This window comes from Quercus suber, unplaced genomic scaffold, assembly GCF_002906115.3.
Source record: "Quercus suber isolate HL8 unplaced genomic scaffold, Cork oak 2.0 scaffold_460, whole genome shotgun sequence".
NCBI classification, from domain to species: Eukaryota; Viridiplantae; Streptophyta; class Magnoliopsida; order Fagales; family Fagaceae; genus Quercus; species Quercus suber.
In genome coordinates this window covers 285,930-304,432 of record NW_027069911.1, presented here as the reverse complement: position 1 = coordinate 304,432, position 18,503 = coordinate 285,930, and the positions used below count along the sequence as shown (strand labels likewise).

The 18,503-nt window shown below is 36.7% G+C and overlaps 1 protein-coding gene and 1 pseudogene across 1 annotated transcript; one reads left to right on the top strand and one right to left on the bottom strand.

Moving 5' to 3' along the window:
• The first annotated feature begins 7,941 nt into the window (after nt 1–7,941).
• Nucleotides 7,942–9,128, top strand: LOC111985654 (uncharacterized). The gene is made up of 4 exons (XM_024017308.1): nt 7,942–8,172; nt 8,292–8,401; nt 8,462–8,753; nt 8,808–9,128. The coding sequence occupies exons 1-4, from the start codon at nt 7,942–7,944 to the stop codon at nt 9,126–9,128; spliced, it is 954 nt and encodes a 317-aa protein (XP_023873076.1).
• A 669-nt stretch (nt 9,129–9,797) lies between these two features.
• Nucleotides 9,798–17,918, bottom strand: LOC136062860 (senescence-specific cysteine protease SAG39-like; annotated as a pseudogene).
• Between the last annotated feature and the right edge of the window lie 585 nt (nt 17,919–18,503).

The following is an 18,503-nucleotide window of genomic DNA, read 5'->3' as shown; positions in this document are numbered from 1 at the left end:
CCCCTTAGCCAAAATGCAGCAGAGACACACTATATTAGCCGTACACTAGCACTAGAGAGTATTCTTGCAGGTCCGGTTACAGGTTTCTAAAAGAAGAATCAGAGTTGTAGGCAAATGCACAGGTTCCTCCAATCCGAGATTAGTATGTATGGAAGGGAATCTAGAATATGAGAGCATCGCCAAAGGTCAAAAATTTTATTTCTCGAGCGTGCCGTAACACCATGCCAACAAAAAAAAGCGTTGGTACGAAGAACAGTCATAGCTAATCCGAAATGTGAGCGATGTAAAATCGCTGTTGAAGATCCGCTGCATGCTTTGTGGTCATGCCCAAAACTAGATGTTGTGTGGGCTAATCAAGCGGTGTGGAGTTTCAGACATGGTGTCGAGTTTCTGGACTTTAAGGAGCTTCTGTCATGGCTAATTGTGGAAGGTAAGCAAGTGGAGCTCTTTGCATTTACGGCTTGGACAATATGGAATCAGCGAAATCAAGTCAGGCTGCAATTACAAGCCAAATCGCTTCTCCAAGTGGCTGAACAATCAAATGCACTTATGAACGAGTACAATACAAATCTGCAGGTAACAGAATCCGAGCCAAGTCAAAAAGGCGGAAGAAATGGAAATAGATGGCAGACTCCACTAGTAGGATTTGTGAAGATAAATTTCGATGGGGCCATGTTCGCCGATACCAATATGTCTAGAGTTGGAGTGTTTATCAGGGATGATAATGGTTCGGTTTTGGCCTCTTGCTTGAGGAAAATTTCCCAGGCTTACGAGTCCAATGAGATTGAAACAATGGCAGCGACGACAACTCTCTCATTTGCGCATAAACTGGGGTTTAGACATGCTATGGGTCCGTTTGGATACAACTTATTGTTGTTGAAAGTTGCTGAAAATTTATTATTGCTCAAAACACTGTAGCGAAATAATTTTTAAAAGTATAAATAGTACCGTGTGACTTATTTTTAATATTTTTTAATGGGTAAATAGTGCATGAACAGTGTACACTGTTCATGCACAGTAATTTTTTCCCACAAAGTCAACAAAAGCTGGCAAAAAAAAGAAAAAAGAAAAAGAGAAAACGCAGGCAGAAACGCAACGCAACTAATCACGCTATCCAAACCCTCACTATATTAGAAGGAGATTCACTTGTGTTGATTAATGCTTTGAAGACAGAGGTTCACTCCTTAGCTCCGATGGGTCTGTTGATAGAGGATGTTAAGATGCTTTCCCAAAACTTTGATAAGTTGCTTTATTCTCACACTAAAAGAAATGACAATTCTGTAGATCATAGTCTGACTAAATATTCTATAGGCATACCAAATTTTCTAGTATGAACGGAAGATATCTCACCACACCTCTTTCCTATTTTACAATCTGATTAGATTGATTTACATTAAAAAAATTTCAAAGGTTTTCACTCAAAAAAAAAAAAAAAAAAAAAACTAGACCCATTATTTTATACCATGCGCTATTTCTATAGGGTTACTAGATTACTTCCCCGCATAAAAAGCTTTATTTGTTAAATTAGCAGAATTCAATATCCATGACATTTGCAATTTTACCGGTAAGAAAAAAAATTATTTCTTTTGTTTTTTCTTTTTGGAGTTTTTTGTATAAATTAAATTATGCTGACAACAAACAACAACAGACTAAAAGTTAAAAATTGAAAATCTTGTAACTCAACATCATTTTTCTTTATGATTAAGAAATTGTTTTAAACTAAGGCGATGTTTGTTTCACTATGATATGCCTTTGATGTGATGCACATTACGATGATGTGATGCACATTAAAGTTTTGGATTTTTTATTTTTTTTTATTTTTTTTAACATTACCATAATTTAAAATTTCAAAATATTCACATCATTTTAATCTCATTATCTTTCTAAACAATGTAATGTTATATTTTTGTATTGAGATTGCATTAATGTAAGATTACAATAATGTAATATTATGACATAATGTAATATCACGACAAACTAAACGCCCCCTAAGAGTCTTATAGGCTTTGTAGCTAAACTACATCTCTGGGTATTTACTGTTTGGGCTATGTTAACAGGTGTTCTTATAGCAATTGTTAATAAACTATTTTAGAAAGGTTTATATAATACTTTTATGGAAAAATAAAAAAATTGTCAAAATATTAATTACTTTTTTTTCTTTTTTTAATAAAAATTTTCTTAAAATGATTCACTCTCAAATACCCTCAGAGTTTCTCACAAAATATATATATATATATATATCTTTAGAGCATTCATTAACATTTCCCTTACCGATTAGAACGAAAAAGTCAAAAGTCTCCTCTCTTATTATAACTATTAAAAATTATTAAAAAAAATTGGTATTAGAGTTCACCAACCTTATTTCAAAACTAAACTATATTCTTGGAAGGACAAAGTTGTAAGATTGATCTTAGAAGACTTTTTTTCCCACTAAGAGCGTTTACATCTCATGCCTACAATGGAATAGATAGGAAGTGTTGTAGTGGGTCTTTTATGTAAGTGTCGTTCGTTTTCGTAGGCATAGGCGATGACATCATGTCCAATATACAAGTTTGGTGGCATCAATTTTTCTTTCTCAAATAAAATCATTGCTCCTCACCTCATACACGCATGCGAGAGAGCTAGTGGACCCCCAAAAAAAACACTATTTTTATATTATTTTATTACTTATCTACTTTATAATCCCATTAGTTTGAGAGTGATTACTCCTCACTCCTCTCCTCAACAACCATATCATATGATATGTGGCTGTTATTTGGTGAAAAAAAAAATTCTACCAAAAACAGATATTTTTATGCAGGCTAATATACAAAACTCATCATTTAAATTTCACAATTTTTTATTTCAGTCCTATAAATTTAGAATTTATCATTTTAATTCTCTAAATTTTATTTCTTCCCAATTAAATTCTTCATTAATGTGCCATTAGTTTCTGAGGTTTTACTTTGTTTTTTTTTTTACTATTTTTTTTGTAAGTTTTTATTTACCAGTTTCTGCCGTTTCTTTTATCAATGCGGCGGGCACTGCGCCGCAGACTCCGTCTTTTATCTCGTCTCAAACACTGTTATGCCAGAACTAACAAAGTTGCAAAACGACACAACAAAGAAAGTATACCCTCGCTATGAAACTTCAAATCAAATGGGTCAAAGTTGTTAAAAAAACAAACAGGTTTCAGATAAAAATTGAAATAAGTCATTACAAATTTTGGATCCAACCCAGATGTTTTTTCTTCTTCTTCTTCTTCTATTTTTGTTATTAATTTTACTATAAACCCAAAAAGAGAAACTGAGGACGATGTTTGAGGCAAAGATTCCACAATGAAATATATTATAACTCGGTCTATAAGAAACCAAAATACAATCAAATCATGGAGATGACCAGAGTTTTAAAAAGGAGCCGTACACAAATTTTTAGTTTATGACAATGGATCTCTGCTCCAATCAAAGTTTGTAAAGCTTTAAAGCTAGTTAGCTCAATTAGCCTCAAATAAAAAACAGAGCTAGTAGCCTGCACAAAATCCAGATTCAAATCGGATTAGCAAATCAGCAGCAACCACAAAATCAAATTGAAGACAAAATGGTCTATTTGGTTGCTTAGAAAACTGTAGAAAATTCAAGAAACCGAATTTGGAGAGAATGGACTGTGTGGAGAGCGTATCATTGAGTCGAGTCATGATCGCAATCTCTCTTCTCCCTCTTTGCCCCTTCTCAATCTCTCTTTCCCCCTCTTTCTCATTCTTGGTTTCTCAGATCAGGTATCGGAGGGGTGGGATTTTTTTTTTTTTAATTAACGTTTTTTCTAAAATTAAGAAAAAACAAAAAATTAAAAATTAAATAAAAAAATAAAAGTTAAAAACTAATGGCACATCAATAGAAGACTTAATTGAGAATGAATGAAACTTAGAACATTCACATAAACTTTTGTAAATTTTATGTCTATTTTACACGAAAAAATCTACTTTTTCTATTTTACATATCCACCCTTACAATACATCCACATCAGTTTATCTATTTTACACATTTATTCAATAAAATATTCATTATTTTACAATTTTTTATTATTCACTCCCCTCTCTCTCACAGACCCACAACCACCATCATCACCACCCAGCCACCATCACCACCATCATCAGAAACCAAAAGCCATTAAATCAGAAACCAAAATCAACATCAAATCAAAATGTCATCGTCTCAATGCGATGGTAAGATCAACCCACACCGATCAACACACAAAACAACATCAGATCAACCAATACTGATCAACCCACACTGATCAATCAATGCCAATCAAAATGCCATCGTCTCAATGCGATAGTAAGAACAACTCACACTAATCAACCCACAAAACAACGTCAGATCAACCACACCGATCAATCAACGCCGATCAAAACGCCATCGTCTCCATGCCTCCACGCCTCCACCCTTCCACACATACCCAGATCAACCCACAACCCAAATCAACCCAGACCAAGCAAACCCACACAATCCAAGAACAACCCACACCATAAACTCAAATTAAACCACCATCGAGACCTCCCCACGTCGCCGCCATCGATCATCGACCCAAACCCACACTGCCACCATCGAGACCACACCACATGCCACGCGCTGATCTCACCACACTGTGACCTATAGCGCTGATCTCACCACGCTGTAAACTCCAGTTGCATGCTTTGAACGAGAGAGAGAGAGAACTGAGGATGAAAAGATGAAGTGGGTTTTTGTGAGAGAAAGAGAGAGCGCGGCACCTGAGAGAGAGAGGGAGGTGAGAGTCGGGTAGAGAGGAGAGAGAAAAAACTATTAAAAAACTAAATACACGAGCTACAATACCCGTGTAAATTTACACGGGTACTGTAGCTCGTTGATAATTTTACATAAGTTTACACATTTTTAAACGGACTGATGTGTAGTGTTTTTTAGTTCAAAATGTGTAAAAGTGGTCAAAATATGTATTTCACACATTTATAAAAGAGCTGATGTGAATGCTCTAAGAGGACTGAAAAAACAAAACTAAAATTTATAGAACTAAAATGAAAAATTGTAAAACTTAAAGGATGAGTTTTAGTCTCTCAGTTTTGTATTTTAGCCTCTCATATATATATATATATATATACACTGGGATCGAACCCAGGTTTTTTTTTTTTTTTTTTAGGTTTTATATATTTATTTTTGCAGTTGAGCCCCCTTTCCAAAACCTTAAGCATAATTTTCCTCAACAAGCCTAGCTAGCCTCACTTGAATAGCAACTATCTAACCTAACAACTTAACAAAAATAATAAAAACATTCACAATGTTAATTGTATTTTAGGAAAAAAATAAAAATATTTTACCACCAAAAAACCAAAAAATCATATGTTATTAGAGAAGCCAAAGCTAATTTTTTTGTAATTACAGTAAATTAGTATGAATACTAGTTGACTATAGTAAGTTGTTAAAAGTAAAATACAATATTTTATTAAGATTATATCTCTTCCTTCAATTAAACAACTCAAATTCACCACCACACACCCTTGGTGTGGTGGTCACTCCACAAATATAAATACTTGTAGGGTGTTGGGGGCAAAGGCCGGGGTTCAAGTCACTAGGAAGAAGTTTCACACATATATACACTTATATTAGGCTAGAGTAGAAATTCTATCTTAAAAAAATTTAAAAAAAAAAAAAAACTGAAATTCTCTCTCTTCCTTTATTATTTTAGTGAGTTGTTTATATTATTTTAAATGAAGTGATAAAATAAAAATAAAAAAATAGAACATTTGATATTGGGTGTATTGTAAAGTGAGGTGTTAAAATAAATAAAGTAGCTTTTTGAAATGCTAAAAGCTAAAATTTTTAACAATACCATTATGAATGCTCTAACTTTTTAAAAAAAAAATCCTAGCCAACCTAGTATTAAAAAATATGGTAGAGCTACAGAAATCATACTCTCTACTTACTTAATTATAATACAATTTTATATAGAATTATATAGTACATATCACGGTCCCATCTCCATAATTGAAAGACAACTGAACTAATAAGTATGAATCAAAATCCAATTATATTTACAAATGGCATATTGAGCATTTGTTCTAACAAAACAAAACTCCCCCCTTCCCTTCAAATTCTATTATTTATGCACATTGAATATAATTATAAATGTATAAAAAGTAATCATTAGAAGCAAACTCTATTTTGGTTCCTACATTCTGGAGTCACAGTCAATTTGGTCCTTATATTTTGATAACAGTCAATTTGGTCCATGTTATTTTGAACTTGCAGTCAATTTGGTCCCTACTATTAACTCACTAATAGAAATACTTGTGTGACAAACTGTGTGCATTGTTGGCACAATTGGAGCCTATGTAGCAACTAGAATAATAATAAACTTTTTTTATTAACTTCAAACAATTCCAAGTTAGTAATTAATTTATCAATTTTAAAGAAATTAAAAAAAATTAAAATTAGATATAAAACATGTTGATTTTAAACTTAACCCAGAAAATCAAATCCAAATCAATTTTCACAGATCTCAGTTCTTCAATCCTCACCTATACACACCATCGTGTGGCTCAATCTTCTACAATTTCTCTTTCCCTCAACAGTTTCAATCTCTCTTTCCCATCTCCCTGTAGCTATCCACAGTCCAAAATCAAACATCTATATTCCACAACTAAATAAACCCCAAATCCAAAAATATTCAATCAAGTAATCAATCCAAAGGCGTGGAGAGAGAGAAACTAGCATATCCCATTACCCACTAATCTTCTTCTCCACAATTACAGAAAGCTAGAGCCTCAACGTTGAAATCTAAACTTATCCAATACTCTTTCTTTAAGCTATTGGACGGGTGGACTAGGATGATTCAAGGCATAGATCTAAAACCCAACACAACATTGCCAAACGAGCCTCCACATGCAATCCACTTCATTTCCCACACACCTTCTATTTATATAATAAAGTTTCAACTGGGTTGGTTGGCCTAGATTCCTAAAGTGAAGAACTGAGATTTGTGAAAATTGATATGGGTTTGATTTTTTGGGTTTAGTTTAAGATTAGCATGTTTTAGATTTGAATTCAATTTTTAATATTTTTTTTATATTGATAAATTAATTAATGACATGGAATTGTTTGAAGTTAATTAAAAAAATTTATTATTATTTTAGTTGCCACATAGGCTTCAAGTGTGCCAACAATGCACATAGTTTGTCATGTATGCATTTTTTGTTAGTTAGTTAATGGTAGGGACCATATTGACTGCAAGTTTAAAATAACATGGATCAAATTGATTGTTATCAAAATGTGCCAGCGTATTATTCCTACTAGGGGTATCCGGTAAGGTGACCCTCTATCACCTTATCTTTATTTGTTATGTGTAGAATGTCTTTCAGCTCTAATAAAATCTTCGGTGGAGAGTGGCTCTTTGGAGGGTCTTGCTGTTTCTCATGGTGGCCCAAAGCTTTCCCATTTATTTTTTGCAGATGACAGTCTGATATTTTGTAAGGCTACTCTAGCTAATTTTGAGTCCTTGCAAAGAATTCTGGAAGTCTATGAGAGGGATTTTGGTCAACAATTAAACAGAGCCAAAATATCTTTGTTTTTTAGTAGCAATACTTCGCATGAAATCCAAGAGGAAATAAAGCAAAGGTTTGGTGCCCAAGTTATTAAACAGCATGAGAAGTATCTTGGTTTACCATCTCTTGTGGGTAGAAACAAAAGGAGTACGTTTAATGCCATAAAGGATAAGGTGGGTAAGAAATTGGAAGGGTGGAAGAAGAAAATTTTGTCTAAGGCAGGGAAGGAGATTCTTATTAAGGCTGTGGCTCAGGCTATCCCTACATACACCATGAGTTGTTTCAAAATACTAGATGCCCTTTGCGAGGATCTAACGAGTATGATTCGTAACTTTTGGTGGGGTTAAAGGAAGAACGAAAAGAAGATAGCTTGGCTTAGTTGGGAGAAGATGTGTGAACTGAAGGCTTGTGGAGGTATGGGGTTTAAAAATCTGAAACAGTTCAATTTGGCTCTTCTTACGAAACAAGGATGGGGACTCCAAACGGATCAAAACTCTCTGATAAACAAGGTCTTAAAGGCAAAGTATTTTCCAAGCTATGATTTTGTTGAAGCTAAAATTGGTTGTAATCCTTCTTACACTTGGCGGAGTATTATGGCTGTGCAACATGTGGTTAAGGAGGTTTGAGGTGGAGGGTTGGGAATGGAGAGCGAATTCGGGTATGGGAGGATAAATGGTTGCCATTATCTTCCACGTATAGGGTGGTGTCTCCTAATATGTTTCTGCATGCGAATACCCAGGTTAGTGAGCTTATTGATTCTTCAAGCACCAGTTGGAAAGCCTCTGTCATTGATATTTTGTTCCTATCTCATGAAGCTAAAATGATAAAGAGCATTCCGTTAAGCTCAAGGTTGCCTGAGGACAAACTAATCTAGGCCTTGTCTCTTAATGGTCAATTCAATGTTCGTAGCGCTTATTCTTTGGCTGTGTCCCTCTCCCACACTATAGATAGAGGTGCTAGCTTGGATGTAGGTCTGGTTCGGAGGTTTTGGAAGAAAATTTGGAGCTTACCGGTTCCACATAAGACACGCCATTTTGTTTGGAGAGCTTGCCGTGAGGCTCTGCCTACAAAGACCAATCTTGCTCAACGGAAAGTGGTCCTGGATGACACTTGTGAAGCATGTGGGTTGATGGCTGAGTCTACAGGTCATGTGCTATGGGGTTGTGTCAAGGCACAAGAGGCGTGGTCATGTTCAAAGTTGGTAGGCTTGTCCGATTAGCATGAGTGTTTTTCTTTTATGGACCTGCTGTGGAAGATGGTTATCATTGATTGGGTTGATGAGGAAAAGGTGGCTAGGATGGTCACCATAGCTTGGGCCTTGTGGTTTAACCGAAATGAGATTAGACTAGGGGGTGCAAGGAAAACTGGAAAGGATGTGGTGAGGTGGGCAACTCATTATTTGGAGGAGTACTGGGCAGCTAATGAGAGTGAGTTGTCTGCACCGGTAGTGTTGGAGAGGAGTGTGTCTTGGATTCCTCCTCGGACAAATTGGTTTAAGATCCATGTTGATGGGGGTGTGTTTGCATCTCAGAAGGCAGCAGGCTTGGGAGTTATAATTAGGGATGATAGAGGATAGATAGAGGCAGCGATGAGCAGGAAGGTTGGAGGCTGAGGCCAAAGCGTTTGAAGCTGGGTTGCTCCTTGCAAGGGACATTGGTATCCAAGATGTCATTTTGGAGGGTGATTCATTGGTTATTTACAATGCTCTTTGTGAAACTTGTTGGGAATTTAACCAAAATTCCAACCTGTGAGAAACAATAAAAATAGAGAAAACACACGCTAAAGAAAAATAATCACACGCACAAGACAGTATTTACGTGGTTCGGCAATTTGCCTACGTCCACGGAGTTGCAGGGATTTCACTATTATCAGGGAAAAAATACAAAGTGCGGCTACAGTGTTTTTTCTCTCTCCCTAAAAATACAACAACAATAGTGATAACAAACCCTAATTATAAAAGCGGCTTTTATATCCTACTTACAGGGTTATAATGGGCTAGGCCAAAAAATAAACTAGGCTCCACAAAGCCCAACAAATCTCCCACTTGGAGACTAGTTCAATCATCAACATCAGCCGCTATCCTCCAAAAGCAATCCCTCATCCCTGCAACTCATCCTCCTGTCCTCAAGCTAGAAGACCAATTGAAGCTGCACACAACTTCAACTTCTCAATAGTGACACCCTTAGTCAACATATCTGCTGGGTTCTTAGATCCACATATCTTCTCAAGTGTTACCAACTTATCTTCAACAAGGTAACGGATAAAGTGGTATTTTGTTTGTATATGTTTGGTTTGCCACAGCTTTCAATAATACATTCTCGCTATTAGCAGGAACTTTTTCATAGCCCTTAATGAATCTTAGCCGCATGAGAGGCTTCCTCTTTAGTGTTACAAGTCCCATCAGCTCCCTGGTATGGATAGTTGGCTTCAGTGACGATACCTCCATTCTGTATTATGAATTCAAAGCCATTTTCCATAAGACCACCCTCACATCCTTGATCCTCACCTTTAATGTCACAATCCACAAGTTCTTGCTCAGATAAGGAAATCAATTTACCGGTTGTTAGTTGTGTAATTCCCTCCGTTGCAGCCACGGTTGAGAAGGCCCAGCAACTACCTGTTTAATTACAAAAGAAAATTCTTTAGTCACTTTTATATCATTGTTGTGTAAATATGTTTTGAGGAGACTTAATATGCCCTCAAATAAAGTTTATTTAATTATCAGTTAGTATTTATTTTGCATTTATTTTGCTTATTTTATGGATTATAAGTAAATGGTAAGGTTTCTGTTCAGCGTACTAGAGCACTGGACGAGATACGAGACTGACACGTGATCAGTTTTGGACACATGTCATGTCTGTGTCATGATTAGTAGTCCAATGCATTAGACAAAAATCAAACTCGTAAGTAAAAGGTTCTGTTACGAAAAGTTACGTTATGTAATTGCTAAATTTGTTAGATTGACAATGTATAACTCTTTTATGTAAGAAGTACAAAAAGAAAACCAATGTTAAATATTGAAGGGTCCTAGCCTAGCCTTTTGAAGAACCCACAATGATTTATCAAAGAATCTTCTAAAAGTTTAGGCCAAAGGTTAGAAGTATTCTCTCTGAAATCTCTATACATTAAAGCATGAGTTTTCTTTTCAAATAACTGAATTATAGTGGTTGGATGTATGTCTTTAATTTTTTTCTCTGCTTTCATCAATCTTTTACTACCTGTGTAATAAAGTGAAAATTCAAAATATAATAATCATTATAATTAATGTACTGATGATTAGATGTTTTTCTTATTTCTTAACACATCGGCCCTGGTCCTTGATGGGAGTAACAGCACCTTTCTTAACCCAGTCCATACTAGCAGGCACAGCAGTCACATTTTCATACCTAAATGATGCTTCTTTTGTTAACCTCAGTGGACGAGGGCTCCTATATCCATTACGGGAAGCCTTAAATTCTTCGTTAGTTTGATCAGCAAATTCGTTAATGCTTAGCTTGTATGGTCGATTCCCAGCAGCATTGAATAACTATGAACTTCACATTGTCGTTGAATATGTTGAAACGCCTCTCCTGTTAGGAATTTAACCAAAAATTCCAACCTGTGAGAGACAAAAAAATAGAGAAAACACACGTCAAAGAAAAATAATCACACGCACAAGACAGTATTTACGTGGTTCGGCAATTTGCCTACATCCACGGAGTTGCAGGGATTTCACTATTATCAGGGAAAAATACAAAGTGCGGCTACAGTGTTTTTTTTCTCTCTCTAAAAACACAACAACAGTAGTAGTCTGAAAACCCTAATTATAAAAGCGGCCTTTTATATCCTACTTATAGGGTTACAATGGGCTAGGCCAAAAATAAACTAGGCTCCACAAAACCCAACAAATCTCCCACTTGGAGACTAGTTCAATCATCAACATCAGCCGCTATCCTCCAAAAGTAATCCCTCATCCCTGCAACTCATCCTCCTGTCATCAAGCTAGAAGGCCAACTGAAGCTGCACACAGCTTCAGCTTCTCAATAGTGACACCCTTAGTCAACATGTCTGCTGGGTTCTTAGATCCACAAATCTTCTCAAGTATTACCAGTTTATCTTCAACAAGGTAACGGATAAAGTGGTATTTTGTTTGTATATGCTTCGACTTTGAATGAAAAGCCGAATTTTTGGCAAGAAAGATTGCACTCTGACTGTCACTGTGTAGAATGCCCATCTCTTACTTCTTACCCAATTCATCTAAGAAACCATGTAGCCAAATCATCTCATTTCCAGCTTCAGTTGCTGCAACATACTCAGCTTCTGTAGTAGACAAAGTAACAATCTTTTGTAAATTTGAAGCTCATGATATAGCTGTACCACCCAGAGTAAATACAAACCCAGTAGTACTCTTTCTACTATCAATATCGCCAGCAAAATCAGCATCTACATAACCTTGCAACTTCAAACTTGCACCTGTGAAACAAAGACATGTATCTGATGAACCCTTCAGATATCTCAGAATCCACTTGACTGCCTCCTAATGCTGCTTTCCAGGCCTACTCATGAACCTACTCACAACTCCCACTGCATGTGCAATGTCTGGCCTTGTACACACCATAGCATACATCAAGCTGCCAATAGCTGAGGCATAAGGCACCTTACTCATATGGTCCCTTTCTTCTTCTATCTTCGGTGACTGTTCTTTGCTCAGTTTGAAATGACTACCCAAGGGTGTGCTCACTGGTTTAGATTCATTCATGTTGAACCTGCTGAGAACTTTCTTCACATACTCTGACTGTGAAAGCTTCAATGTACCATTAGTCTTGTCTCTAATGATTCTCATACCAAGGATTTGCTTTGCAGCTCCCAAATCCTTCATTGCAAACTGTTTTGACAATTACTTCTTCAGATTATTAATCTCCTCAATGCTAGACCCTGCAATGAGCATATCATCCACATACAACAGTAAAATGATATAAGAATTGTCAAAGAATTTAACATAGCAACAATGATCAGCTTCACATCTCTTGAACCCAATTTTATGCATAAAATTGTCAAATTTCTTGAACCACTGTCTAGGAGCTTGTTTTAGGCCATACAAACTCTTTCTCAGTTTGCAGACTAGATTCTCTTGTCCCTGAACAATAAACCCTTCTGGCTGAATCATGTAAAGGTCTTCCTCTAAATCACCATGAAGGAATGCTGTCTTCACATCTAACTGCTCAAGATGTAAGTTTTCTGCAGCCAACATTCCCAGCACCAGTCTAATTGTTGACATCTTCACAACTGGAGAAAATATCTCTGTGTAGTCAATGCCTTCCTTTTGCTGGAACCCTTTAACAACTAATCTAGCCTTGTAACGTTTGCTACCATCATGCTCATTCTTTATTCTGTATACCCACTTGTTGTGCAAAGCCTTCTTTCCTACTGGCAATTTAGTCAGTTCCCATGTCTGATTCCCCAACAAGGAATCCATCTCATCCTTCATAGCTAACTCCCACTTGCTTGAATTTTCATCTTGCAAGGCTTCATCATAACACTCTGGCTCACCACCATCAGTCAATAGTATATAATTTAAAGCGGGTGAATAACGCTGTAGAGGTCTAATGTTCCTGGAAGATCTGCGGACTTCAACTACAGGTGTACTCTGATCTACCTGTGAATCTGCATTCTCCTTATTTTCTTCACCCATTTTCTGGACAGTACTTTCAGTCAATCCATCTAAGTTGACAAACTTAGATTTCTTTTGATCTATCTCTGCAATATTTGATACTACAGTTGACCTGTCCTTGTACATAACCTGTTCATTAAATATCACATTTCTACTTCTGATGATTTTCCTGTTTTGTTCATCCCAAAACCTATAGCCAAATTTCTCATCACCATAACCAATGAAAAAACATATTTTAGACTTAACATCAAGTTTACTACGAGCATCAGAATCAATGTGAACATAAGAAACACAACCAAAAACTTTTAAATGGCAAAATTTTACCTCTTTACCGCTCCAAACCTCCTCAGGAAGTTTGAACTCCATGGGAACTGATGGCCCTCGGTTTATCAGGTAAGCTGCAGTGCTAATAGCATCAGCCCAGAAAGTTTTTGGTAGTCCAGCATGCAACCTCATACTCCTAGCACGCTCATTAAGAGTTCTGTTCATGCGCTCAGCCACACCATTCTGCTGTGGTGTCCCAGGAATGGTCTTTTCCATCCTAATTCCCTGTGCAGCACAATACTCACTGAACCCTCCATCTATGTACTCTCCTCCATTATCAGACCTCAAACATTTTAGTTTTAAACCTGTTTCTATCTCAACCATGGCGCTCAGCCACTTCTTAAAAGTTTAAAGTTCTATCTCAACCATGTGACCAAGCCTGGCGTGCCATAGGCTTGTATCAGTACTTGCATCAGCAACTGCAATTGTGTCTCTTGGACTTGAGGTCATATAGAGAGTGCCAGTCTTCTAAATTGAACAGTTTCTTCATCAGATGCACCTTGTTGTTTGCTGACGGCTTTTCATACATACCAGACAAAGCCTTCATCAGATCTGCTGTGGTCTTCTCCTTTACAACATTATGTGCAACAGACCTAGACAGAGTTAACCTGATAACTCATAGTACCTGTCTGTCAAGAAGAGCCCATTCATCAGCCTTCATCGCCTCAGGTTTTGTCCCCAAAAGAGGCAGATGCAATTTCCTCCCATAGAGATAATCTTCAATCTGCATCCTCCAATACGCGAAGTCTGTGCCATCAAACTTTTCTATTCCAGACGCCTTTCTTGCTTCCTCTGCCATTGCTCCCACTCAAACCTAACCCTAGGCTCTAATATCAGTTGTTAGGAATTTAACCAAAAATTCCAACCTGTGAGAGACAAAAAAATAGAGAAAACACACGTCAAAGAAAAATAATCACACGCACAAGACAGTATTTACGTGGTTCGACAATTTGCCTACGTCCACGGAGTTGCAGGGATTTCACTATTATCAGGGAAAAATACAAAGTGCGGCTACAGTGTTTTTTCTCTCTCTCTAAAAACACAACAACAGTAGTAGTCTGAAAACCTTAATTATAAAAGCGGCCTTTTATATCCTACTTATAGGGTTACAATGGGCTAGGCCAAAAATAAACTAGGCTCCACAAAGCCCAACATCTCCTTCTCTGCAGCATCTTTATAGACTTTTCCATACTTCGCTATCCATTCCTCATGTGTCTGGGTTAAGGATGCGTCGTGAAGATTGCGCTACATTATTTGAGAAGCCAAAACTACCAATATGAGGAACGAAGCAAATATACATTGCGCTTGATGTGTTGAAGCCATTGTTTGAATAACTGATAATGGTTATGGCAGAGTAATTCTATGTATTGGACTAGAGAGAAGAATATAGGTTGGTGTGTACATAACCTTTAGTTGTGCCTTGGTTTATATAGAGAAAAAATACACTTCAAATAGAATTTGCTCTCTAAATTTACAAGCAATTAATTATTTTGTGATGGAGAGGCTCTGATTAGTAGAGTACCGGGCAAATTGCTTATGATTAAGATAGCCAGGTTAAGTTCCGTATAAGCTGCTTTGCCGTGTACGTGGTCCAGAATTTTTTAAGACGCTCACTTAGTGAATTCATTACATTTGAAAACAAAGGAACATTCAAAACTTATTTGCCTAAAATAATAACAATAACACATGAGCAGCTTGTAATTTGGAATTTTATGTGAGTTTTTAGGTGCTCATTGTCATAGAATGTTCACAAATTGACTAATAATCCTATAAGCATGCATATTAAGCCTGGGTAGTCCTTAAAAGACCAAATTTATATACCGTAAGTGGCATGGAGAGGCGTTTGTCTCATTGGTAGATAGGTTCTAAACAAATAAAGTTTTATGTCTTTGAGAGTACTTTTGTCTCTCTACTGATGCATTCTCTGCCATCTTCAGATTGAACAGTTTCTTCATCAGATGCACCTTGTTGTTTGCTGACGGCTTTTCATACATACCAGACAAAGCCTTCATCAGATCTGCTGTGGTCTTCTCCTTTACAACATTATGTGCAACAGACCTAGACAGAGTTAACCTGATAACTCCCAGTACCTGTCTGTCAAGAAGAGCCCATTCATCAGCCTTCATCGCCTCTGGTTTTGTCCCCAAAAGAGGCAGATGCAATTTCCTCCCATAAAGATAATCTTCAATCTGCATCCTCCAATACGCGAAGTCTGTGCCATCAAAATTTTCTATTCCAGACGCCTTTCCTGCTTCCTCTGCCATTGCTCCCACTCAAACCTAACCCTAGGCTATGATACCAGTTGTTGGGAATTTAACCAAAATTCCAACCTATGAGAAACAATAAAAATAGAGAAAACACACGCCAAAGAAAAATAATCACACGCACAAGACAGTATTTACGTGGTTCGGCAATTTGCCTACGTCCACGGAGTTGCAGGGATTTATCTATTATCAGGGAAAAAATACAAAGTGCGGCTACAGTGTTTTTTCTCTCTCCCCAAAAATACAACAACAATAGTGATAACAAACCCTAATTATAAAAGCGGCTTTTATATCCTACTTACAGGGTTATAATGGGCTAGGCCAAAAAATAAACTAGGCTCCACAAAACCCAACACAACTTCCTTACCTCCTTCTTCAGTAGCTTCGATTGTGGTTGGGATGCTGGAGTTATGCAACGCGTTTAGATGGATTGAGTTTTCTCATGTGAAAAGAAAGGGCAATAGACCAGCTCATTTATTAGCAAAACATGCGATAGGCCTAAAGGACTTTATTGTATAGATGGAAGAGAATCCTTGCTTTCTTGAGCAAGCTTTTTCACATGATGTTCTTTCTTAATTTTCTTTGAATAAAAAGTTTTTCAGTTTCCTATCCAAAAAAAAAAAAAAATGTGCCAACAATGCACATAATTTGTCATGTATGCATTTTTCGTTAGTGAGTTAATGGTAGAGACCATATTGACTGCAAGTTTAAAATAATATGGACCAAATTGATTATTATCAAAATGTAAGAACCAAATTGATTATGCCCCCAAAATGTAAGGACCAAAATAGTGTTTTAGCTCCAAGCTAGAAGTGTAATTCAGGAACTTCATAAATTATTATTTAGTTGTTTTTTACAAACAAACTATAATAAATAATGCTCTCTGAATCTGAACTGGCCAGCTCAAATTTTTAAAACTCATGATGAAACAGTCATAATAAGTCTTCACTCTCCCTGAACCAGCTGTGTAGTAGTTGAAGTTGCGATCGGAGGACACAAAAAACAAATTTAAGTCTTCAGTCTCTACAGTTGAACCAAACTCCAATACAAAAAAAGTTCAAGAAACTCGATCAGATGCAACAATCATTGAAAGGAAAAGAAGATGAAGAAGAAGAAAAAGAAATATGGGATTGTGGCAGTCCTCTCTATGACTCATATGAATTGGCTTCACTAAGTCATATCATCGACAGGCATCTAATGGCATTGCCACATCTAGGACTGGGTGGATGTGGATCAAGATCAAACAACGTGATGGTAATGGAATCGGAATCCATAAACAGAGAAGAAAAAAATTCAAGTACTGGCTCTGGGTGTGTTATGAGTATGCTGTGGAAGAGGAAGGTGACCATAGGAGGAAGAAGGAATGAAAAGCCTCAGAAAATCAAAACATGTATTTCTTCCTTTTTTAAAAGGATTGGTTCTTGGAAGATATAGAAATGAAACAGGTGATTTGAGTATATGGGAATCATGATTTTCCTTTTTCTTTTTTTTCTTTTCTTTTTTTAACTTTGTTGGCGTTGAATGTTGATAATGTGTGAAATGCATTATGCATATATATATATATATATATGTGTGTGTGTGTGTGTGATCATCTTTAGACTATAGTGATCAATAGTCTAATGTATGAACTTGTTGAATGTAATATACATTGATTCAACTTCATAACATGACATGACGACAATTTTTATTTTTTCCCCTTAAATTAAATGAGTATCTCAATTAATTTGCATGCTTGAGTTTGATTCATGGGGTTATTTTAATTTTAAATTTTAAATTGTGGAGGATCTAATTAAGGATTTTTCTTTTGATTAAGCATTTTGTAATTGAGATAGACAAAGTGACAAACATACTAATGATGCCGAGAAAATCACCAGTGAGCTACACAGTCCTCGCACGCTCGCAACAATATCTTCATAATGACAAGAAAGGACCTCACAGAGAGCACCGATGTGATGCCGGCCAAATACCCTCCGAAGGTCAAGTTATAATCTTTTCACGACTCTAACATGCCAGAACTGAGTTGAATTATGCGTACCTTTTTCTTGAGGATCTTTGGGTTTTTATAGTCGAGTAGAGCAAACTCCTTTGCTTGCATAACAAGTGTTTTCCTTATGGAGAAGATCCTCATTAATGCACAAACATTCTAGAACGCTCCTCTTGTTAGAATTCTATTCATGTTGGGACTTTATAAACTGCGGCTGATCGTGTGTCGCAAGTATTTTCCATTTAGGGTTTCTTGGAAACCAGATAAAGACAAGTTGGACGATACGTGGCCGTTTGATCCTTCCACGCTACGTCCGTTCATATGTGATCCGTCATCTCCAATTTTTCCTCTTCAGTTGCCCCTTTCACCCCATGGATCTGTGATCTCTAAGTGGAAAGGCCTGTAGGGTAACGGCTCAATTTGAATCCTAAGAAGACACGCCCGTTTTTTACAGGCTAGCTTGAAATCATTTATGACATAGGACACATGGCGTTCAACGAGTGGCCATTCTCTTGGATCGAAACATCCCTTCGTCTTCCATGTTGTCCCTCTATATAAGCCAAACTCTCTTCCTCTCATTTCTTTACTTTTTCTGCTGAAATCTGTGATTAGAGTGCCTCCGTCATCTTTATCAGACAAACGAAGTCGTCCAATAGCTGCATCCGTCGCCAACGCTCCTTTACCGTTCATCTTTCAATTTTGGTGAGTATTCTGCTCCTCCCACTTATA